The sequence below is a fragment of the Micromys minutus genome (assembly GCF_963924665.1).
Source record: "Micromys minutus genome assembly, chromosome: 8".
NCBI lineage: Eukaryota > Metazoa > Chordata > Mammalia > Rodentia > Muridae > Micromys > Micromys minutus.
Window position 1 is genome coordinate 55,414,050 of NC_137977.1, and position 25,626 is coordinate 55,439,675.

Below are 25,626 nucleotides of genomic sequence, written 5' to 3' on the forward strand. Positions count from 1 at the left end.
ATCAACCTATGGCCTCTATACATAGGCACACATATGCATGTATAACAACACCAAATATGCATAGACAAGTACATGCATACACATAAAAGCACATTCCTGAGCCCCATTAAATAATAATAATAATAAATTTCTTGTGTGTGCCCATTCCTATCTTATGGCACATGTGTAGAGTCAGAGGACGGCTTGCGGGATTAAATTCTTTTCTTCTATCATGGCCTTCAAGGGTTAAACTCAGCCCCAAGCTCCTTTATCCAATGAGTCATTTTGCTGGATCAAGCTGCATACTTTCTAAAGGTGGCATACCTATGTGATTATTTTGAAGCCTGTTCCTTGAATTTGTACAGTTATAGATTGAGGATAAGCACCTCCATTGGGGACATTAAGAAGAAAGAATGATACGAACATGCAGTACACACAGAAGAAAAGTGTTTGCTGTGGGCAGAAGACAGGCATATCTATAATACTCAGTATTACTGATGTTACCATAGCTGCAGTCACGGCTGCAGGTGAGGCTTACTTGCTAGGCTTGCTAATACTCTTCAGACAGTGGGAGTCTAGGGATGCCAGAGGACACCTCTAGTGAGCAACAGATGAATCGTGCCTGTTACCCAACCAGGCCAGTCAGACAGTTCTCCATCTCTCAGTGTCTGAGAGAAGCCAGAAGAATGGATTTCATACCAGATGCCACCCGAAGTCCACTGAGGACCCTGAAAAACAGTCAGCACACATACATAGACTCAGACTACCTGCATCAGTCAGGGATCTTTTTCTTTAGAGCAGTGGTTCTCCACGTGTGAGCATCTTTCACCAGTGGAGGCCTTCTGTTGATACCGCTTGCATTGATCCCTGGCTTCACTTCACCTAGCAGGTCAGAAGCTCTGGGGACGGGGCCTGTCGCCCTCTGCTAATAAGCAGGGTGATTCCAGTGTGAACTCAGATCTGAGACCTGCTCTTTGACTGTACGGAATTTCACATTACAGTTCTACATGGTGATAGTAAAGACATAAGCTTGTCAGGTATGAATTACTCTAAATGTATGGCTTTTTTGCATCTTTGCATTGGATATTGCAGATGAGGTTCTGCTTTTACAATTTGATCTCACTAAAACATGTTTGACAGTATTTACTGGACAATTCAAATTTGATAATGTTATGTGACATTTCAAAGCTTTGATTTCAGATCTTGCCAAAAGCATGACATATGAGAGGTAACAAAGCTGTCTATCAGGCTAGGTAGGTGCCTGTCATAGGGAGCCTGAGCTCCCAATGGCTTTCTGTTCCAGCATGGATTATGTGGTGAGACTGTGCCTCAGCAAACAACAAAAATGGAAGGTGGTCATCCTTACACCGTGTACTTGCACGCACAAGGGTTTGGCCTGTGTGTTTCTTCACATTTTGGAATATCTCCATATAAGTAATTAGGTAGTGCTCACTTGGTCAAACCCAAGTTGGTTTTATGTGTATATACCTTATATATGTACATAGGCAATTTTATGCACTACAGTTTACAAAACTTCATGTGTTTGCACCCCAGTTTCTGTGTGGAACTTGCCATTTTTATCATAGGTGCTCAATTTTTGATGTTTTAATTTAGGCATGTCTCATTTTATAAACATTTTCAAGAATGAATTCTGTTGACTGGAATCAGTTCTTTAATGTGATTTCATGTTAAATGGAGTCTCACTGTTAATTGAGTTAAGTTTTAATGCTCATATATTTAATAGTAATATGTAAACATATCATTTGAATGTAATTGTGATCCTGATTGCTGTCTTAAAGTTTTTATTCTTCCTCAGATACATTCATTTAAATGTTCTTAGTACTCTGATAATCAGATACTATTATAAAAAGAATGAATGGTATACCTACCTTACTAATGAAAAAATTAATATACTATAAAGTGCATAAAATGCAATTTTAGAGATACTGGAGAGATGGCTCAGCAGGTAAGAACACATATTGCTCTTGCAGAGGCCCTGAGTTCAGTTCTCAGCACCCACACTGCAGCTCACAACCATCTATAACTCCAGCTCCAGGGGATTTCAATGCTTCTTTGACTATTTCATGCACTTGGATGCGTGTGGTGCGCATACACAGATGCAGGCTTATATACATATAAAACAGATACATTTTTAAAAACATGTCCTTTTAGAGTATTTAACTGCTGACACTGAAGTTGGAGTAATCTTATTTAAAGTCATGGATTTTGAATTTAAAAGGTATTGATCAAATTTTGTTTTCATATAATATTAATGAAAACACATTTCTATTCCCAGGGCAAACCAGACCTGAACACAACATTGCCAATTAGACAAACTGCATCAATTTTCAAGCAACCAGTAACCAAAGTCACAAACCACCCGAATAATAAAGTGAAGTCAGACCCCCAGCGGATGAATGAACAACCACGTCAGGTAAGGAGCTCATTTGTCCTCTGCTCATATTTTTCAGAAAATTCTGGTGATTTTACCAGGCACAATACTGGTAAATTCTGATTAAATTGGAATGCATTTGGGAAAAAGTCCTATAATAGAAAATAACCATAATAATACAGGACTTAATAAAGTACTTTAAAAGTTAATTAAAGTGAATTGAAGTAATATTACTGACAACAGTTCTATTTTTTCTGTGTTATATAATATACCTAAGGCTTGGTTGTACTAATCTTAGTTTTTTAAAGATTATTTTTCTAGGCATAGTATTAACTACAAGGCTGACTCCTGAGGCTTGTGTTGTGTTTGGTTTGAAAATATTTTCTATTATTTGGAAGTTGCTTCTTTACCCCTTTTGATTCTGATTTTTAATTTTGAGGAATATATCTCAAACATTTGAAAACTGAATTGGATACAGTTTGCCATTATGGGGATATTACTGTGAGATCCGTTTTTGTATAAGTTCAATGCATTTTTCTCTTTCTTTATTTCTTCAACTTATATCTACTGGAAACTTTTCTTAGTATTTTCTAAAAGGCTTCCCTGTTGCTTAACAAGGTCACACAGTCAGGGATGAAGACTGTGTAGCCTTCTAGATATCTCTGGTGACTTCTATCTCTTGTGGTCAGAAGTTAGGTCACAGCTGGAGTGAGAAGGTGGAGGGAGACACTGAATCTCCTCTCTTCTCTCTGTTTTCTCCCACTTCCGGGCCAGAAGCCCTGATTGGCCTACAGTGAGTGTCTTTTGCTTGAATGTTCTCCACTCCTTCTTGTCATTAGATTTGTTCTCACTGGTCCTTCAAGAGTTTCACTCTTCACAAAGGACTGGGCCAGACCCCTCAGACATTTGTTCTAGAAGAAACTACAGGAAAAAAAAGTCAGTTCCCACATCCTCTGCAGTGTTTTTTCCTCTTCAGGTGAGCCAGGAAAACAGAAGATGTTTGGAGCCACATTGGATCAGCATCTTGCTATAGATGTCTCAAGATTTGAAGTTCTAAACTTGCTTTACTGTTGGTCCCCAAGAGATTCAACAGGGGCCATGTAAGTGTATCACATCAAGTATAAAAGATGCGTACCTGCATGTGCCATTAGGTTCTTGTCAACACAGAGATTTTCTTTGGGCCATTCAGCTCTCTGCGTGAGGCTTTGCCCTTGTTTGACTCTCCTGTTTAGGACAAATGTACAAGTGCTGGTGTTAGTGTGTTTAGCTTGCCTCAGCACAGAAGGGATTCTACCATCTTGACCTCTGTTTGATCAAGCTGCTCTCTGGTTTTCATAGATAAGCTACACAGTCATGAATACCTGTACTCTGGTGTTCTGATGTTTTAACATTCATTTCTTTACAAAGGTTTTTACTATTCAAAAAATTTGAAACTTTGTAACTGAGTAAAACGCTTCCCAAACCCCAAAAGCCAGAGATAGACTATAACCTCTACTGATACTGTCTACATGGGAAATTGAGTTGCCATGTTGAGAACAGGTTTTATTTAATAGATTCTATTCTCATCTTTTCTTTGCTAGATCATTCTCAGTGTTGTGTTTAAACTTGTGTGCTTTACTTAAAGGTCACTTGATTGATATTTTTGGTCATTTTAACAGTAATTTTATTATTGACTAGACCTGAATCCAGTCACAGATGGTAAAAGCTGAGTACCAACATTGTGATGGGTGTGTGCTTGGCTGTAGAGATCATGACCTGGAGATTTGAACTAGACCTGAGCAGAATTGTACCTACTCATTCTTTGCTTCATTGAATAGTTTTGAGTTTTCTCTCTGTTATGGTTTATGGAATTATTATAAAATGAAACGTGAATGTTCCTTCTCTGACTCTTGCAGAGATTTTTAGCATCACTCTAGCAGTCTTTTGAAGGCTCACTCTTTGACTTAATTGGTCTAGATAGGTGCTATTATAATTATTTAGCAGGTTACTTCTGCAAACACAGTTGTTCCAAGTTATTCTTCTGTAACCTAATAATATTTTTAGGATTTTTTGATTACACCAAGACAGTTGTCTTTTACCCTTCATTATCTGAAACTTAAAAGCTGAAGTAACATTTGAATGCTGTATCATCAATCTGAAGGTAATGAGGTTATTTCTATATTGTGTCACCGAAATAGTCCAGTTTAAGTACAAATTTGTTAATAAAATGATTTAATTATATTTTGGCATATATACGGCAGACCAACCATTGCTGAGTAATGGTTGATGAAAAATACATGAAGACAAAAATAATTCTAATTTGCTATTTATTATTTAGATCCAGTACAGTAGATCATCAGTATAAATTAATCATTACTCAATTTTGCAGTTATTTTTATTAGTCAGTGAGTGAATTAGACAATGAGATTTATATTTCTAAGATCCCCATAGGTAACATGTTTTTATTCTTTAAATCTATCCTTCTCTTTATTAAGGCATTAAAGTTAGTGGTATAATCATTGAACCTTAGGCTTAGGGTTGGAACGAATCTTTTGGATTTTAATTCAGGGTCTACCCTTGGTAGGTTTAAAGTTATAGATGAGAAGAAAAAAAATGAGCAGTTTTGTCTTTATAGAACAAGCATTTTATGCCCAGGCCATTATTGACTTGTTCAAAATAAGTTCTCTAAACTATAAGATGCAAATTTATATGTATCGACTTTTTAAAATGCTTTAAGTATGTAAAATCTTTAAGTATGTAAACTATTATATTTAAAGAGGGCATTAAAACAGAATTTACTACAACACACAGTTATTTCTGCGTAAATTAAGGTTATAAAGTGGATATGGAATGTGTTGTCCCTGAACTGTAGTCTCTGGGTTGTGTTGCCCCGCTGGACTGTAAGCAGCTGTTGTTTTTATGTGCGGCGGTAGTAGGTTTGCTTTGTCCTTTTGTTAGGTGGAAAAGATGGAGTGACTCATATCAGATTATGAGTCCCGGTGGGAAGGCCATTGCAGAGCTTATTTAAATAGATGTACAAGGCACACTCAAGGGGGCTCAGCAGTTAAAAGCACTGACTGCTCTTCCAGGGGTCCTGAGTTCAAATCCCAGCACCCACATGGTGGCTCACAACCATCTGTAATGGGATCTGATGCCCTCTTCTGGTGTGTCTGAAGACAGGGACAGTGCATTCACATATGTAAAAGTAAATAATTCTTTTAAAAAAGACATATTCATGTTTTTAAAACTGAGTCCCATTTGTGATGAGTCTCTGTCCTAGTGAGTTCTCTGACTAGGAAAGTTATATGGATAACTCACTGCTTTCAGTCTTTGTGTCTTTGATCTTGTCTGGTCTGTGTTTCTTTTACCTTCAAATTGAAGTTTCATTTTTCAAATTTTTATTTCTTTTCAACTGTGGAATTAACCAAGCCGTTTTTAATAGTCTCTGAACACTGATTGCTTTTCTAAAAGAATAATCATGTTTTTCTGTAGAGCTTAATATTTGAAGCCACTGGAGATGATGGTTGAGTCTCCTACTTGATCTGTGTTATGTTGTCTTTTAGTTTTCTAGTCCTCCTTCAACAGGATATAGAGCTTTTCCTCTTCTCCCTCCTGGAAGCCTGCCAGCCTTTCTTTTACAATGATTTGATTAAGTCATATTAGAGGAAATTAGAAGAAAAGAAATAGAAAATTTTAAAACCAAGTGTTGTGTGTGAAAAGTTTATGAAGTCTGTCATGTTCAATTGTCATTATCCAGAATGTGACTATTCGCTGTAGGTGTTCTAGCACCATGTGTCCCCTGTGGACGTCAACAGTACTTCTCTTATAGTCTCCTCATAATGGCTTTATGGCTGACAAATGGGTTTTCAAGCATGGCATCCCCGCATGTATATTTTATTCCTTTTCTCTTCTCTAGACAGAAACTGGCCGCCTGGGTAGAGAACATAAGAGGCATACTCTGCATGAGTTAAAGGTGTTACTCTAGGGAGTTTTGGGGATAATGCCTTTTACAAAGTACCAGATAAGCAGTATAGACAGATGCTGTGTGTGGTCAAGAAGAGCAAGGCTCTGGCTAGGACATCTGGAGTGTGCTTGGGAAAAGCTAGAGAACTCAGAAGATGGAAGGACACCCAGCAGTAGTAAACAGATGCACTGGCAACAGACAAGCAGAAAAGTTAGTTAGAAATGAAGTATGTGGAGTCTTGTCTTTTGTTGTTGGTTTGTGTGTGTGGGGTCTCTGTGCGTGTTCCATTTATTTGTTTGTTTGTTTTTACAGTACTGGGGTCCACATTTGGGGGCCATTCATGGGCTAGGCAAGTACTCAACCATTAGCTATATCACTAAACTCAAAATAAAGATTTTAGTCAGAAATAATAGAAGCTGAAAGTAGATTATGTTGTTGAGGATTCTGTAAATGCCGACCTTTAGAAGTTTAAAATATGTTTATCATTTGTGTTCTTTATAAGAGAAACAAATTTGGGGTAGATAAAAAAGACATACTTTCTTTTATCTAATACAGTCCCAGTTATTTTTGTTTTTTTGTTTTTTTTACCATTTAAGATACTTTCTTTTAATATTTTGAAGAGCATGCTAGCAATTATACATTTGTATATTTTAAAACATTTCACATAACACTATACACAGTTTGGGGTTTTATGTGATATCTTCTTATAAGTTGTAAGTTGACTATACTGGATGTTGTGCTAATAAATGTAGGTTATTATTGCTGATGATTTTCCTAGCTATATTTTCATTTATTGCAGTTCCACATTAGGAACATGTTCCCTTGTACCCCTTTATTGTTCATTCTCTTTCTTATCTCTAGATAAGCTTTTGTCTGGTGTCTATATATTTGAAATTTACCTGTTACTCAATTTTTTTTTCATCTATAAAATAGAGCTTTTACTTGCTCTGCTACTGAATAAAATAAAAAATAAAGGAGCTACTGCAGCTGCTTTTTTGTTATGGGTGCTGAAGATGCTCCTTAGGTTAAAAGGACAAAGCATTTGCCTCAAATTACCTCCTGATCTACTCTTCGTGTTAGGTGTGGTTACCATTCCTGTCTCTGTCTACTGTATGTCGGGAGGGTGGGTCTTTGTTAGTGTTTGCCTTTTCTCACTCGTCCCAGCAGTTCTGAGTGAGCTTTGGACTGTTGGGCTCCCAGGCTACTGTTTACCCTCTCCTGGGAGCCCTCCTTGGATAGTTCTTTTCTTCTGAAAGCGCCCAGCGCATATGTTAACAGTTCCCAAATCTGTATCTTTTTTCTGCACTTCACTTGTTTGGTTCAGTCCACATGGAAGTACCCTGACCCCCTCAGAGTCAGCTTGTTAGGCTCTGTACTGTCAAACTGGCTGGTTCCTGTGTGTGCTCCATTTTATTCAGATGACACTGTTCACTTGCTGGCGGTCTGGGGGAGCCAGAAACCTGAGCATTCTGCTGTTCTTGCATCTTAACCCCAAACCTTACTGTGCGCTGAGTCTTACTAGCCTCACCCTAACACTCCCCTTTAGCTAATTCTCTGTCAATTTTATTTTATCACTCTTACCACTGCACACCAGGAAGCTTTCAGATGTTCGTTGCTTGGTGAGTCACTTTATAACAAAACGGAACAGGTTTTCTTTACAATTGTGTTTACAGCATTTTCAGTAAAAGTAGGCTGTGCAGTGAAGGCTTGTGCACACTCTCCTAGTGGAAAACAGCCCTCTGCTACTCAGTTTGAAAGGTTGACATGGAAATCAGGAATTTAGGGTTTGAAAAAGGAACCTCTTGGCTTATCGTGGTGGTGCACACCTTTGATTGCCCGTACTCCGGAGGCAGAGGATGGCTATCTGTGAGTTTGCAGCCAGCCTAGTCTACATGTGAGTCCAGGACAGCCAGGACTATATAGAATATCAAGCAGGACCCATAAACAAAAAAAGAACTTCTTAGTACTAAACACATTTGTCTACATTATAGTCCCACTTAGTTAAAACAAACAAGCCTAATCAACAAGAGACCAATAGGTACAGCCCATTCCTCCCCTGAGCCCCGTGGTTCTGAGGTGAAGGTGAACCAACAGCAAACACCCTCTCCTTTAGCCCTACACTACCGAATTACCGTTTTCTCTCTCTGCTTTCTGCCTGCTCCCATTGATTCGTTCTTCATACTCATCTAGTTAAAGTTTCTGTTGCTGTGATAAGAACCAAACCAAACCAAACCAAACCAAACCAAACCAAACCAAACCAAATCAAACTGAACCAACCATGACCAAAAGGAAACTTGGGGATGGAAGGGTGTATTACACTTCCATATCATTGTTCATTGCTGAAGAAAATCAGAGCAGAAACACAAACGGCAGGAACCTGGAGGCAGGAGCTGATGCAGAGGCCATGGAAGAACTTGCTCCCATGACTTGCTCAGCCTGCTTTCTTATAACTCTGGATCACCTGCCTAGGGATGGCAGCATTCACAGTGAGCTGGACCCTCAGCTGTCACACTAGGTGGTCAGCTCCAGGACAACAAGGACTTCAGTCATTAATCAAGAAATGCTTGACAGACTTGCTCATAGCTCAGTTTTTCAGAGGCACTTGTCAATTGAGAATCCTTTTTCCCAAATGACTCTAATATGGTCATGGTGGCAGAACACCAACCAGGACAAGTTCTTCTGTCATGAAGATGTAAGGAGTCTCTGCTCAAGCCCTGAGGCTGAGTTGAAGGACCTTAACATGACTTAATGCTATGCCTTCTCTGTCGTCTTTTGAGACAAAGTTGCCTGGGACTGATGGGAACAGATGGCTTTAAGCTTCTGATGCCCCTGTGTCCACCTCATGGTTATGGCTATGATCACTTGTTGCTTGGACTTATATCATTTATTGAGATATTAATTTGGGTTTGGCACTTTTCTTCTAGGAGCTGGCCACCTAGTATGGCAGTGAGGTAGAAACATACTTATGTACTATCCAATGTTGTGAGTAGGTGCAATGAGCAACAGGAGCAGGAGAGTGCATGGGCTTTAAAAGGAGGCCTGGAGAGGTGGTTCCGCACTTCAGAGCAATTGCTTCTCTCCCAGAGGACCAGCATTCAATTCTCAGTAGCCACTTGGCAGCTCATCACTATTAGTAACTCTAGGTTAAGGGGATCCAATTCCCTCGTCTGGCCTCAGCAGCTACCAGGCATAGAAGTGCTGATCAAACAGGTATGCAGGCAATGCACCCATACACATAATATGAGGAGAACATTCTAGACAGAGCTCTTCACCTAGCTATTATGCATAGTATAAGGATTAGCTTATGGCTAGAAGATCACTGTAGAAATCGTGATAAGCTGTGAGGACATAATCGATAAGGCCATCAGATAATTGATGAGATTTATTGACTGAGGTCAGCTGCTTTTGTGGGAAGACTTTTTAAAAGAGCTGAAAGATTAATGCCCCTAGCAGGAATATGGAAACACCAAGAGTTGCCCAGTAGTTTTAATAAATAATAAAATAGGAAGCTGGATAATAGAATACTAATAATTTTTAAAATCATTGGAGATCTGGATAGTAAAAGAGGATGGTTGGAACCCAAGAGGGAAAACCAGTTTTGAGATATTAACTTACTGTTCTTTATGGAGGCAAGGGTTACTGTTGGAGTGTTTTATGTAAACTTAAAATGAAGGTATTTATAACTGCCTCATTTACACCCGACAGTTTATGCTCCCAGCTCCTTTTAAGACATGAGAACTCATGTGCGGGTGACTCAGGACTTTCTCTGCAGTGTTGGGGAGGGAACATCAGGGCTTTGCATTTGCTAGGTCAGTGACAATGAGCAAGGCTCCTAACCTTAACCTATGATCAAATTATCAGAATTTCCCTAAAAAAATGAAATATAGATAAACAATATTAGAAGTGTTATAAAAATAAGAGCTGCTTGACAGCCTTATTTATAATAGCCAGAAGCTGGAAAGAACCCAGATGATCCTCAATAGAGGAATGGATGCAGAAAATATGGTACATTTGCACAATGGAGTACTACTCAGCTATTAAAAACAATGACTTCATCAAATTCTTAGGCAAATGGAAGGATCTAGAAAGCATCATTCTGAGTGAGGTAACCAATCAAAAAAAAAAAAAAAAACACCCATGGTATGCACTCACTGATAAGTGGATATTAGCCCAAAAGCCCAGAATACCCACTATACAATTCACAGAGCACATGAAGCTCAAGAAGAAAGAAGACCAAAGTGTAGATGCTTCAGTTCTTCTTAGAAGGGGAAATATTTTCAGGAGGAAATACGAAGACAAAGTTTGGAGCAGAAACTGAAGGAAAGGCCCTCCAGAGACTTCCCCTCCTGAACCCATGTACAGCCACCAAACCCACACAATATTTCTGATGCCAAGAAGTGCATGCTGACAAGAGCCTCATATAGCTGTCTCTTGAGAGGCTCTGACAGAGGCAGATGCTCATAGCCAACCATAGAACTGAGAAAGGGGTCCTTAATAGAGGAGTTAGAGAAAGAACTGAAGGAGTTGAGGGATTTTGCAGCCCCATAAGAAAAACAATATCAATCAACCAGTGTTCCCAGGGACTAAACCACTATCAAAAGGGTACACATGGAGAAACCCATGGCTTCAACTGCATATGTAGCAGAGGATGGCCTTATTGGACATCAATGGGAGGAGAAGCCCTTGGTCCTGCCAAGGCTCCATGCCCCAGTGTAGGTGAATGTCAGGGTTGGGGAGGTGGGAAGGGGTGGGTAGGTGAACACCCTCATAGAAGTGGGGGGGGGGGTTGGGATAGGGGATATGGAGGGAAATCCAGGAAGGGAGATAACATTTGAAAAGTAAATAAAATATAGCCAATAAAATCAGGGAAAAAAAAGAGAGAGAGAGAGAGAGAGAGAGAGAGAGAGAGAGAGAGAGAGAGCTGCTTGAGCCGGATGCCTCTCATTTCTGCTCCCAGGCACCCTGCTTTTGTTCCTGCCTTTCTCTTTATGGTAACCATGTTTACCAGTAAAGCACCTGACAGAAGGTGCCTTCACTGTTAATTCTTAGTGCTGTTATTTGCTCTCTTCCAGTGGTAGATTGATGCTGTTTCCTCCCTCTTGCTGCTCTGCTGGCTGATCAGTGTTAGGGACATGGTTGAATTAGGTCACGGTTTGTCTTTAGGACTAAACATTCATGGGGCAAGCCACATACTGCAGTGGCAGGCTAGACTTTCTACATAATTATCATGTTGAGGAGCTCTGCCATGTCCCTACTGGTAGCATTGTCTGTTCCTTGTTGGGTGTTTTGGAATTGTCCTTGCCTCTGCTGAAGCTGTTAGTTCTTGAGATTTGCTGTGCAGATGAAGCTCTGGGCTTGCCTCTGATGGGTTTGTTTCTGCATTCTCATCTTTATCTGAGGATGTTCCTTCTTCAGTTAGTAATTAAGCCTCCAGGAGCTTGTCAAAAAATATGGTGGGAGATGAAGTTTTTGAAAACTTGCATATTAGAAATGACTTTATTTTATTTGAGCATACTAATTTTTCTGCTGGTGGGAGTCTAGATTGAAAAAAATCTCACTTTCCTTAGTATTCCAAGGGCTTTTCTTCACAGTTGTCCGCCTTCAGGGTTTCTGGTGAAGAGGCCAGCACTTGCTCTCACGACCTGCTTGCTTTTCTGACTGTTTTGTATATGATGTTAAGGAATTCATTCAAAAAGTATGTACACATATATCATATACGCGTATGCCTGTACTTCACATGTGAGAGAGAGAGATGCCCATAGCCTGGTATGGCAGTGCATGCCTGTGATCATAGCACTCGGGAGGCTGATGCAGGAGGATAGAGAATCTGAGGCCATTTTGGGCTGTATGCTAAGACTTTTCCTGTTTCAAAAGCAAAACCAAAAGAGGAATGCCCTGTGTGTGTCTCAGCTCTTTTCATTCAGCCCAGGCATGGGTAGTAGACATAGATAATTTCTTCCCTTTGTTGGGGACATTTCTTCAATCTTTCAGAATTTCTGACTCTCTTGAATTTCCCAAGTGTTTAATCTTTCCACATGTAAGTTGGCTTAACTTTTCTCTAATATGTCTATGTCTGTGCCTTTATTTCATTGATTCCCCCCCCCCTTGTTACTAGTGATTCTTATATTGCTTCAAGGGAATGTTCTAGCATGTATTTCTAAGTTTGGGTTTAAACCAGAGAGGAGTCATTGGGTTATAGAACGTGTGCTGAGCGGTATAAGATGCTGCTGAACAGTTTCTTGGTGATGTTTACATTTGCACATCCATCAAAGGGTGCATGCAGTTCATGGCAAGTCTCTGTTGGCACCTAGTGTTGTTAGTCCTCAGAAGTGTGAATGTTTCAGTGCACACTAAGTGGTTTTTCATGGTTCAGTGCACATTTTCTTGGTGAGTAGGAGCACTAATAACCAGCTTTGTGATTGGCCATGTGGATAATTCTTTCTGATATAGTACTTCTAATTTGTTTATTACTTAATATTTTGTGTAGATTTAAGGATGGAATTCAGGTCACTATCAGCTTGGTAGCTGAAAGTTTTTATTCATTATTATAATGGATTGGATTTTTTCTCATCAATTCAAAGAGTTCTTTATGTATATTTGAATATAAATCCTAATATTTGCTTTGAGTTTATAGATTACCTTTTTATTCTCTTAAGATGGTCTTTTGAGAAACATGTGCTCATAATTTTAAGAAAGTCTTTTGGTGAGCTGAGACTAGGAGGGTGAGACCTTCTGCGTGCCGAGCATGCCGTCTTTTATTACGGTGTTCATTTGTTCAGCTCCAGTCTCCAACTTTTCTTAAGACCTGTTGGTTTACTTGACAGTTATCAATGTAATCCTTTAGGTTAGCTGCATTAATTTAGAGTTACTGTCCACCAAGAATTGACCTTGTATTTGATATAAGGTGGATTTATGTCTTAGTGTAAGGACATCCAACTGACATAGCATGATTTTTTTTAAACAAAATATTTGCCCATTGCTCTCCTTGCCATTCTGGCCGTAGAGGAAAGGCTTACCCAGGTGAAGGAGGGCCATGGAACTCATGTTTATCCATTAGGCCTCGAGGTTCTTCCTGGGGATCAGCTTCATGGACTTCCTGATACATGCAGTGCAGGCGTTGGGTTCATGATCTCTTTATGTAGTCTTCCTTCTACTCTTCCTTCGTTTCCTTCTGTGCTGTGAGTTAAACCTTCTGGGAAACGTTAGTACTGCAGATGGTGGACTCATTTCACACACATCTTAGGATGAGCCCAGTCCTTTAGACATGTTGTGAATATATGGCACTGTGTGTGTGTGTGTGTGTGTGTGTAGACTAGAGTTTTCTTAGCAAAATTCTGAGAAACCATTGTAGGTCTTTGCTATTCTCTCATCTTCATGGGTCCTGACATTTCCTTTTATCTTTGTTCCTCAGTCTAGACCAAATTGTTATTATTTAGGTTAAACATGAGATTACACACACACATACACACACACACACACACACACACACATGAGACATACATAACAAAACACACAGACATATATTTGCAGCTACAGAAATAAAGCTTCACTTTGTACCATACATTTCTCATCATTATCTAGCCCTTTTTTCCTGAGACACCATGAGAAAGTATGGGGTGGTTTATGTTGGAAATAACCAGAAAGAAATACTTACAAAATAGTTTTGAAAGACCTTGGCTTAGGTTCATTCCTGAACTTGAACATGTTTCTGAGTGTTGAGTTAATTTTTATTTTAATGGAGAATGTATTTTCAAAAGGGAAAATGCATTTTAAGATGATCTATGAAAGTCAAAATAAATTTCAGTCTTTTGCATAGCTGGATTTGAAGGGATGCTCTTCTGTATGCTTTAGTTAGAGGAACCCAGGATGATTGTAAACGAAGGGCTTATGTAAATATGTGTGTTCAGACCAGCTTTCGAGTTGTGCTTTCTAACTATGTCTGTACTTGACATGGAAGTCACTCTGTGTGACATCTTTGCAGTAATGTGCCCTGTGGTGCTGTGGGTCTGAGAGCTCCTTCTAAAATCTACGTGTCCTTTACATTCTGATGTATGTGTCATGTCTTTAAATGTTTCAGACATTTTAGACTCCACATCTTCCAATATAAGTAATCTTAGAATGACTCTAGCTTATTATTAATAATTAATAATTGCTTTTTATAGCCTGATTTTCGTCAGAAAATGACTGAATTTCAACTTTAAAAATATTTTTAGTAAATGTTTTATACAGTATATTTTGATCATGTCTTCCTTCCTCAAGCTCCTCTCAGGACCTCACCCCATCTCTGCTCATCCAACCTCATGTTCTCTCTTTCAGAAAAAAACAAAAACAAAAATCAAAACAAAACAAAACCCCAACAAAACAAATAAAAAAACAACTCTCAAACAACAGGAAACAAAAACAAATGCAAAAAATCCACAAGAAACACAAAAAATAAAATCTAAACAAATGAGCAAAAGACCAGTAAGACAATACCTGCCAAAATCAAGCAAAATGAAAGAAGCCACAGACACCTTTCATTTCTGTTCACTTACTCATGGTGCTCCCTGGTCATTGCCTAGTTTTTTGGCAGTGCTCTGAGAGTCAGCCAGCTCAGGTGCTTAGGTGGGGTCTTACAGGCTCTGGAAGGACAAGCTGGGGCAGGGGCTTCCTGCAGGGTTGGGGCTCCAGGCTGCTCTTGCTGTCTCTGTTCTGAGATCTGGGTCCGCTTGTGGTAAATACCTTTCAGTTCTGTGCTCTCTCTGGACCAGAAATTTGTATCCTAAACCAATTTGTTTCTTCTTTCTCTGACACCCATGGTTGTCTGGCTAGTTTCTACACTTTTAGGTTGTTAGAAATGGCCTGGTGCCCCAGGCAGAAAAGGCTACCAAAGATCCACCATAATTGTCAGAAAGCAGCTTGGAAAACCCTGCTGTAGACACTTGTATCTGGGGAGGGTTTCTCTGTTCAAACCAGTTGGTGACTTCAGCACAGATTCTTTCTGTTCCCCGTTCTCTCCTGCCTGCCATTCCAGACACAACCCAGCTCTCCTGATGTTTCTCTGAGGGCTTTGCCATCACCACAGTGTAGAAACAGACAGACTAAAAATAACAAGAAATTACAGTTTGGGGAGCTCTTAATTAAAAGCTGCCTATGCCATCCACCAGACTTGAAAGAGAAAAGGATTCAGATCTTTTATAGGCTTTCGTTCATTTGACTACTGATGGGCTGGAGGTGGGCCACCGTGCCCTGTCTGTGCTGCAACAATCCACGTTTACAAAGCAAAGCTCTCACCAGCCACAAGTGCCTAAAGCAGAGCTTCAGTCTGGGGACTCCAGCAGCTACCAAGATGTATAGCAGCATGATTGGTCTACACCCCTTGGTGCCGACTGTACTATCCCATTTCTAACAACCAAAACATTTCTCTGCCTAATGCATTGCCCTAGGCTTTTCCCTTTCTACTCACATCTCAGCTGTGCCTTGGAAGTGCCTCTGTGTGTGTGTGTGTGTGTGTGTGTGTGTGTATGTGTGTGTGTGTGTAAGGTGAGAGTTATTCCAAGTCCAGACAAATTGATTTTTCTGTTGTCCTTTTGAAAAAACGTTCAGGGTGAGATTGATTGATACAGTGCACCCCAAAGTGCTGTCCAGCACAGGTTCATTCTCTTCCCACTCTGCCCATTACTGCCTATACCACCTTTTCGTGCACATTTGCAGGGGCCTGTGTGCAGCTCAGGGGGTCTGGGTGCAGTAAAGGGGGCCCTGTGTGCAGCACAGGGGTTCTGTGTGCAGTGCAGGGGGCCTGTGTGCAGTAAAGGGGGTCTGGGTGCAGCTCAGGGGGTCTGGGTGCAGTGCAGGGGGCCTGTGTGTAGAGCAGGGGGTCTGGGTGCAGTGCAGGGGGCCTGTGTGTAGAGCAGGGGCCTGTGTGTAGAGCAGGGGGCCCTGTACTTAGAGTAGCTCCTATAGAAGGAAAAGCCCTGTACCTAGTTTGAGGTTGTGCTCTTGGTCCCTAAGAGTTCTTAGTTGTTTTTAAAAGGGGGCTTCATGTTTTTATTTTTCTCTAGTCTCTCAGATGTTGTCTCTGGTTCTGCTCCTGAAAGGATTTGCTATCAGCACTGGGTCCAGGTGGGAGGAAGTTGGTTTGGATGTGGATGAGATAGGGAGGAGGAGAGAGAGGCATTTAAAGGTACTTGAAGTAGCAAGAAATCCTCCAAGGGAGTGGGGGGTTGGGTGGGGGTAGGAGGGCTGGAGAGATGGCTCAGCAGTTAAGAGCACTGACTGCTCTTCCAGAGGTTCTGAATTCAATTCCCAGTAACCACATGGTGGCTCACAGCTATCTGTAATGGGATCTGATGCCCTCTTCTGGTGTGTCTGAAGACAGCAACAGCCAACTCATGAATAAACAAATCTTAAAAAAAAAGCCTCCACAGAAAATTTGGGAGGGAAGGACAGATACTGAAACATGTGGTAAGGCCCAGTTGTTAATGTCCTTGAAAATTAATTTTTGTCTTGTTCCTTTCTACCTTGAGATTTTCATTAAAATGACAAACTGCTAATTTTTGATCCACATTTACGATAGGCATACTAGTGAACATATGGTTCTTTTGTATTGGATTTGTTAAGCTTCTATAACCATTTGTAGTGGTTTTTATTGTTACATTTCATAGGAAAGGAAACTGATGCTTTTAAAGGGATAGCCACCAAATTCATAAAGTTACTGGAAAACTAAGGCTTAGAATATATGCTGGTCTGAGTCTAAGGCTCACCCTGCCATTCAGAGTTAGAGATTTTTTATCTTCCCAGTTGACTGTCAAGATGAGTTTCTGAGTAAATATGGAAGATATTTTTATGCCATTGAATTTTTTAACATTGTACAGATACAGATGGTTTTCAAATAGGGAATAACTGTAGCTATAAGTAACGGTGGTGTATTTGGTAGAGACTTTCGGCTATGGATATGAGAAATAGGTGTTGGCATAGGTCGTCTAGAATAGAATTCTTACTGAGGGAAACTGAAGCTCGCAGTTATGCATGCTTAGGAAGCATCCTTTCCATTTGTTTCATGAAATACTTACTGATTTGCATTGCCAGCCTTATATTCCTGGAAATATTGTCTTAAAGGAATAGTCTCATTTTAAAATCTTCATCCTCTAGAAATTCTGTTGATTTAGGTGATTGGCATTTTGCAGCTGGGTTTCTAGAAAGCTTATTTTCAGAGTCTATAAATAATATTTCAAAAATCACATGAACTATTCAAAGAACAGTTTGATAGCTCCCAAAACTCTACACCAGCTTAGCTAAAGGTATTGCTCACTGGGGCCTCTTTATTCTGCACAAGGAAAGGGCAGACACCAGACACGACTTCAGAGTATTTGTCTGTAGGTCCCTTAAATAGAACCTATACTTTAAGTGGTTTCAGACAAACTCAGTAGCTTTCTTGGTGAGTTAAGATAGATCAGTCTCTCATCCATCTTGGATGCCATGTAGAAGAGTCCAAGGCTGTGCCAGTTGGTCCAGTGGAGAGCTGGGCACTAAGCACTCCTCCTGCTGTGTTGTTTGGAGTAGGATTGTTCAGTTGTTCTAACCTGACTTTAATTCTAGTTGCATTGCTCACTCCTTGTTCAGCCTCATCATGCCTCAGTTTCTTTATATCTGTAAATATTAATTTATAGTTATTTTCCAAAATGGCACAGCAAGCAGACTAAATTCCTATCACAAAGCATTTAGCACAGGGCTGTGCTTGTGGTTGACTAAGTGGTACTTGTCACTTGTTGCTATTCATTCTATGACATTGAGAACCCGTGACTGAGTATATTTGTACTGCCTCATTTGAACTTTGGATGAGCCCTTTCTCTACACCTAAACAGTCACTGGAGTTTTGACTATTTTAACAAATCATTCTACAGTGAAATAAATTGGGGGGAACGCTATTGCCCTCTGGAACTCATGTTCTGATGGAGACACCAGCAGCCCAGAAATTCAGTGTTTATCATATTCACCTGAGTGAGGAGGTGGGTTAGCTAATCTTGGTGTATGTATGTGTGTGTGTGTGTGGGGGGGGGGGTGTCTGTGTAGCAGTGTTAGGCTGCAGGCATCTGAGAAGGTGAAGCTGTGGTTGGTACTTTGTGCAAATACTGTCAGTGTTGGTACTGGGACCAGTGGAAGGCTTTGCCATTCCCCCGGTCTGCCCCAGGGAGAGCCTTGCCATTCCCATGGGTCTGAGGTGCTGGGTTCTTGGCATAGTCATGCCCATACTCATCCACCTAGGACTCCCTGCTTTTTACTTTCTCAAAGAGTACAAATCTGCTCAGAGTATGAGTTACGCTCTCAGGATGGAGGGGTATGATGATCAACATTCTAGCAACTCAATTTCTGGTGTTCCATTATTGTTGTGACTTTTCTTGTGGTCTCTGTTTCTTCTTCAATCTTGATACTTTTCAAAAGACAAACCAACCACAGCCCAAGCCAAACCAGACCTCAGCAGTTAAAAAACAAAAACTGTGAGTTGGATCTTGAATTAGTTTTACTTTCAGTAAACGTATTTGGTGGCATACGTCACAAATGAAGCAGCTTTTATACACATCTTCATGTTTGCCCTTTGGCAGGCCAGCGTAGGTAAAGTGCAGGCAGCTGTGCCCCACTGATGCTCTAATGTGTGTACTAAACCAAGACCTGAGAGAAGATGGCACAGAGACCCAGGCCTGGCAGTGACTAAAATGCTTTCCCCAAAGACAGCATTGCCCATTACGGACAGTTTAGGTACTTTGGGGTTTTAATGATGCTTAATCCCATCCAGTGTTGCTGAGACTATTGGCAATAGAAGGCGGTGTTCATGTGGGAGCTATCTGATTTTTTTTTTTCCTAGTATTCTGGATGTTGATAAGAGCTTAGAGGCATTTAGAGGATTTTGTTGGTAAGGATTAGAAGCATACTTAATAGCCCAAGGTGATAGATAGGGCACTGATTTTGGGACTTGATCCATTTATTAAATCAATGTTTCTCTTAAGTATTATATTTAATGGTCATTTGGTGTCAGAGCAGGCAGCAAGACTGAATTGAGGACATAATTGAATTAGGCAGGTAAGATCTCATTTTCTTGTTAGAATTAAGGACAGTGGTGGTGTTTATAAAATGTGCTGGGGGAGACTAGGTAGCTGTGGTAAAATGGGGGCTCCTGTGATAGTGTTATTGACTTGAAACAATCTAGAATCATTTGGAAGGAGAGTCTCTAGAAACAGTAAGTAATCTACATCTGGTTTTCTAGATCCTTTTGTGTACATATCTGTGGAAGGCTGTCTTGATTATTTTAAGTGATGCAGCTCATTGTGGGCAGCACCATTCCCTTGGCTTGGTGGTCCTAAACTATATTAAGAGTGGAGAAAGCATGCTAAATCACACAGGTATGCATGTATCCATTCCATCTCTGATTTTCAGTGTGTATGGGGGGTGGGGAGCCGCTTCAGGTGTCTGCCTTGACATTCTGCGAAAGGAAGGACTATGACCTGTAATTGTAGGCTAAATAAATCCTGTCTTCAAGCTGCTTTTGTCAGTGAATTTATCACAGCACAGAGAGGAAGCTAGGCTACTTGCACTTGGCCTGTTCTTGCCATTGGACATGAACTAGCTGGGGAAGACTGCCAGATGAATTAATCTAATCCTGGTAAACACCTAGGCTTCAAGAGGAATTTGAGAGACAATTAGGCAAAAGACTTTCCCTCCTTTGTTCTTCCCTTAGGGCTGACCTGTAAGCCCAGGCTAGTGAAAGCAGATCCCTAGAGTTTGGGTTGCTCCCTGCGGTGGTAATAGGACTTGATAAATATCTACAGCTGTGTACTATGTTTCAGTCCAGTATTTTTCATGATTCTCTTTTAACTTTTTGTGTAGTTTTACTTCTGATTGACAACTTTTAAAGTTAAACATTAGAGTTGATAGGTTCAAAATAATTTCTTAATTCTGGAAATAGTTTTAGTGTAGAATATTAGCAGTCATATCCACCCATAGTTCCCATACTTTTATTTTTTGGTACTTTTGTTTTATTTTTACAAATTAAATCACGTGGTGTTGATAGCAGTGCGCTCCTTCGTGGATACGGCCATTATCTCAGCACGACTCAAACGAGGCTTCTTAGGCCCATAGCAGAATCACCTGAAACAACAGTTAGTTAATAAAACCCAGTGCCATGGAAATGGAGTTTGTGAGGGTCAGGCTTTAGGACATAGAGTCATTTCTTCCTCGTGAACTTGGTTCTAGAGTCACATACTGATATCCAGCCCCATAAGATGCTAAAGTCTCTTGTGAATATGCCAGTATTAAACCAACATATTATTCCACATCTTCCTCTATTCCTTAGGGTATGCCCAGGTTACTTATAGCATCTATTCTGATGTGACTGGTGTGTAAATTGTCAGTATGTTGTTTGTTTAGAGAATAATTGCAAGATGTTTGCCCATGCCTAGTACATAGGCAGTTTTCTGTAGTAAGTTGAACAATGATTATGAACATGTAAAACAGTAGGATGCCTACATATGTACATACATAGCCATGTATATAACATAAACATACATGACTTTGGGTTCTACATCTATATTGTGTGTATATGTGTGGATGCATGCAGACGTGTGTGTGTGTGTGTGTGTGTGTGTGTGTGTGTGTGTGTGTGTGTGTGTGAATAACCTCAGCTGTTACACCTATAGATTTTCTCAATGGTGTATCTTACCAGTTAGGCTAAGCTGGCTGGCCTGGCAGCAAGCCCCAGGAACCTGCCTCTCTCTTCTGTCACAGTGCTGGGATTTCAGTCCTGTGCCACCTTGCCTGGAACTTTCCTTTGATTTTTGTGATTGAACTCAGGTCCTCATTATTGTAAGACAAGCACTTCTGACAGTCATCTTCCCAGCACTGAATTTTGCATTATTGATTAGGAATTTAACTGGGTTTTATTTCCTTTAATTATTAAAAATAGTAGCTGTGGTATTCAAAAGAAACATATTTTCCTATCAAGGAGTAAAGAGAATGCAGAAAGGATTTCTCAGGACACTTACTATAATCATCACACTTACACTGAACTCTTAATTAACCTCCATCTTCTTAGTACTGAGTGACCTGCTTATATTGGGTACATGTTGATATTACTTTGCAGGCAGAGATAATACACATAACTATATTAACTATGTACACACGTCTTCAGAGTACTTTGTTGGAAATGATTCTTTTTCCAGGTTTGAGGTTATAAATAGAACATACTATTATTCTGCCACAGGAGAATTATACTACCGTATCTTTTCATGTGTCTGATACCTGTTACCTGATACTTTATACATTAAGCTTCTGAAGGCCGTAAAAGTAGTTAAGAGTTGCTAAAGTAAGTCCAGTCATTTTTTGACTAGTGTATGTTAGGCACTTGACACGCATCACCTCACTGACTCTCCACAGCTTTCTTGTGTGATATCTGTTGCTCCCTCATCTGTAAAGGAGAATTAAAGCTTTCAAAGAGGTAAAACATGATCAAGGCTGTACACTCACAGGTGCTGGAGTTTCCCAGGCGTTCATGTGTCCCACAAGCTCAGTTCTGTTGCTTTGTTTGCTGTCTATCACACAGATGTCTCAGTACCACCCTTGCAACAGCTCTTCTTATCTAGGATTAAAGGAAGGAGGAGAGTCCTAGAGAAGCCTTTGTTTTTCCTTGTCTACAGTAAATATATGTAGATTAAAAAGAAACAGGATCAGAACCACTGTTGATTGTGCACTCCACAAAGGTAGTGTGTTGTAGGGACTCAGAGAAGATGCTACATGGATGCACACATTCAGTGAGCCAGGATAACTGTCTGGGAGAAAGACTAGCATCTGAAAACATATAAAATAAAAGTACACATTGCTGGATTTATCACCTAAGGTGTACTGAACGGCTAAACATGTAAATGTCTTAGAAAAACCATGTTTTCATAAAGCTATTGGTTAGTTTTTCATTTCCTTGATAAAATTTAACATTGGCATTTTATGCTAAATGAATTTTAAAAATTTAAATTATACTTTATGATCAGTTATGTATCATTTGTAAAACACAACAATTTGTAATACTGAAGCAATTGAGTCTGGAAAATCAAAACACTTTTTCAGTAGTGTGGTCTGAAGGAGTTACCGTGTGTTGAAAGAATTCTTGTTTGGCATTTCATCTAGCTTGTTCTAAGGAAAGAATCAGAACACGGTAGGAGGCCATTGAACTGACTTCATTATCCAGCAGCATCTCCAGGTATGCTCCTCCCTTGTGTCAGACATGCATGCTAACACTGCTATTTTTGCCTTACAGCTTTTCTGGGAGAAGAGGCTACAAGGACTTAGTGCATCAGATGTAACAGAACAAATTATAAAAACCATGGAGCTACCTAAAGGTCTTCAAGGTATATCTACATATAGTTGGACAGATATTTGCTAAGTACCTACTGTATGCCAGGCACTGTACTTAGATATTGTGCATTCGTAATTGACCAATACCAGCAGGTCTTTGCTTTGGGGGATCATGTGCTTTACTGGATGGCACACCTCTTACACTGTAAACCAAGGGGAAGCATACTTGACACACATGTGTCATAACAAGACTTCTGTATACTGTGTCAACTTTAACCTCTCTTATTCTTCTGTGTGAAATGTTAAATTTGCTTTAACAGATGAGCAAAGGGGTTTCCATGTTTCTTATTTACAACACCATTTCACCCCAGCATTTTCTTTCTCTTTTACACCAAAATAACAACTTCAAGCTCTCCTGCTTGTGTATAGACTATTGCTCTCACTTAGCTAGGCCTTCCCTATTCAAGAGTTACATTATTTTTCAAGTATTAGAATTTCAGTCCTCAATATTGATTTTGCGTGGATTTTTCAGAGATCTTCCAAGTGTACAGTTGGGTTGTTATCTCAAACTTGTATGTCCATAGACATTATTGCTTTAAATTCAGAACTTTGATTGGATCACTTAAATTTTGCTGTGGTTAGAGGCCCCCACAACATGAGGCTGAGCTCTTATTACTTTGAGGAATCTGGTTCTGGTCATTTGAAAGTGACAACTAAGCTTTGGGCATTTCATGCTGGCACTGACCTTCTCTGAAGTCTCAGAGTATAGATGATAAGCCGAGAGATTGGAAATTGTCATTAAAAGCTAAATAGGAAGAAATCAATCCAAGTTATGTTAACAGGGATATTTGAGTATAGCATAGTGATCTTACAGGGTCTTAAATTACTTAAGTAGTTGATCTTTTTTGAGAAAACAAACATAACTTTTCAAAAGTTTGTGCCTTAAGAAATGCATTTTAAAGTTGAAATTTTGTCCGAAGTCTTTAACTGTTCTGCCACTGTTTCTTCTCAATCCTTTGCGGTGCAGTAGCTATTGCATGGATGTGGCTTGTCCCTTGTTGGTTTGATAGGTTTACAAATATCATTCCATTTAGCATGACGTCATTATTCAGAAAGGCAGGTACAGGATAAAGCGAAGCCTATCATTGGATGAGAAGGAAGGGTAAGTGGGGTAAAGTCAAGGAAGGAGAGAAGAGGAGGAGAAGCGAGAGATTCAGGACGGAGAGATGGGGCAGGATGATCCAGATCCAGGCGGACTTGGTCAATTTTATGTTGTCTAGGTGTGCGGTGTATATCTTTATTAATTGGCAGTGAATTTATTGTGTGGATATGTTATGAATTGAGAATTTAACATATATACATCTGATTGATAAATTACAAGTTTCTAGAGCTTTGATTTTACTGGGCTACAGGGGATGTGAGCAGAGTTCCTGGAGGACAGAGAGACAGCCGGGAGAGGGCGGCTATAGAATGTCTGGGGCTAGTGTGCATGGTGCCACGCTGGAGTGGCCTGTGAAACACAATGTGTATGTCGGGCATGGTAACAACCTGCCAAGAGAACAGTGTGGAAGCGGCGTGGCACAGAGGCTCCCAATGGAGCAGCTTGTGGACCACGTGAAGAATGCATGGGAACTGATAGTCACCAGTGTTCTTAATATTTACTGCAATAATCCTAAGTGAGCATTAACATACTGGCTGTTTTAGGCAGTGGCAGGCCCACTTGCTCTGGAGTGGTTTTCTCTTAACAGCATTGCTTTCTCCTTGTAGGAGTCGGTCCAGGTAGTAATGATGAGACCCTTCTATCTGCTGTGGCTAGTGCTTTGCATACAAGCTCTGCGCCTATCACAGGACAAGTCTCTGCAGCTGTGGAAAAGAACCCTGCTGTTTGGCTTAATACATCTCAACCCCTCTGCAAAGCTTTCATTGTTACGGATGAAGACATTAGGTAAGCCATTTTAACATAATCTTACACACCTCAACTTTGCCTTAGACATTTTTTTTCTAAAAGAAAGCCACTAGGTTCAGCGCCACAGCTGATAACAGTTGATCATCCTGGGTTCAAAACTTAAAACCAAGCTCAACACCTGAAGCCTTTCCAGGTCTGATATAACAGCATAAGTGAACAACCTGATGCCATACAACTTTGTTTCATGTGCTAAGCTATTAAAAATGCCATAGAAATTCCCTTCTCACTGAGTGTGTAAAGAGTATGTGAAGCAGGAGTGAACTTGTGTTCAGCCTCACGTCCCATAGACAAGACATCTTTGTGTTCATACAAGTTCCCCCAAAAGGGGGTCGGTATCTATAAGGATGGATCTGTCAGATCATCTTTTGGGTATTACAGGTGTCAGGGTTAGCTTTATGCCAACTACTCACAGGAGGAACCATCTAAGAAGAGGTACTCTCAGTTGATCAACTGCCACCAGTAGATCGAGCTGTAGGTAGGCCTCAGGGCAGTGACTGGTGGACATCTCTGGGCTGGAGGTCCTGGTTGCTGTCAGAAAGTAGAAGGAGTAAGCCGTGAGGATAAGCCAGTAAGCAGCACCCTCCACGGCCCCTGCCTCTGCTCCTGCCTCCAGACTCTTGCCTGGACTCCTCTGATGATAAACTGTGATAGGAAAGTGTGAGCCAAAGGAACCTCGTTGTCCCCAAGTTGCTTGTGGTCATGATGTTTCACACAGCGATAGAACAAGGATGCAGAGCTTTTGTGAAATGCATGCTTTGCGATAAAGATCTTGGTAAGGAAAGTACTCTTGAAAATAAGCTTTGTTTCAGAGTGACCGTCACAGTTTCAGGCATGTCTTCACCAAATTAGTCATATGCTCAATGCAGCAGTCACAGTCTGTCCCCCTGGAACTCCGCTCTAATGAGCACCTTTCATCCATCTGGCCTTTTTTGCAGTTTCTTCTTAGTTTTGGTTTGCCTTTGTAGTGCTTGAAATTGAAACCCAGGCCTCTAGCATTGAAGGCAAGTATTCTATCCTCAAACCTCACCA

The 25,626-nt window shown here is 40.3% G+C and overlaps 1 protein-coding gene across 1 annotated transcript in view; it reads left to right on the plus strand.

Moving 5' to 3' along the window:
* MBD2 (methyl-CpG binding domain protein 2) overlaps nucleotides 1–25,626 on the plus strand; it is a 56,400-nt gene that overhangs the window by 23,534 nt on the left and 7,240 nt on the right. Inside the window, exons 3-5 of the mRNA XM_080920311.1 lie at nucleotides 2,276–2,413; nucleotides 22,594–22,684; nucleotides 24,399–24,576. Coding sequence (XP_080776437.1) covers nucleotides 2,276–2,413; nucleotides 22,594–22,684; nucleotides 24,399–24,576 — 407 coding nt within the window. The remainder of the gene's footprint in view (nucleotides 1–2,275; nucleotides 2,414–22,593; nucleotides 22,685–24,398; nucleotides 24,577–25,626) is intronic.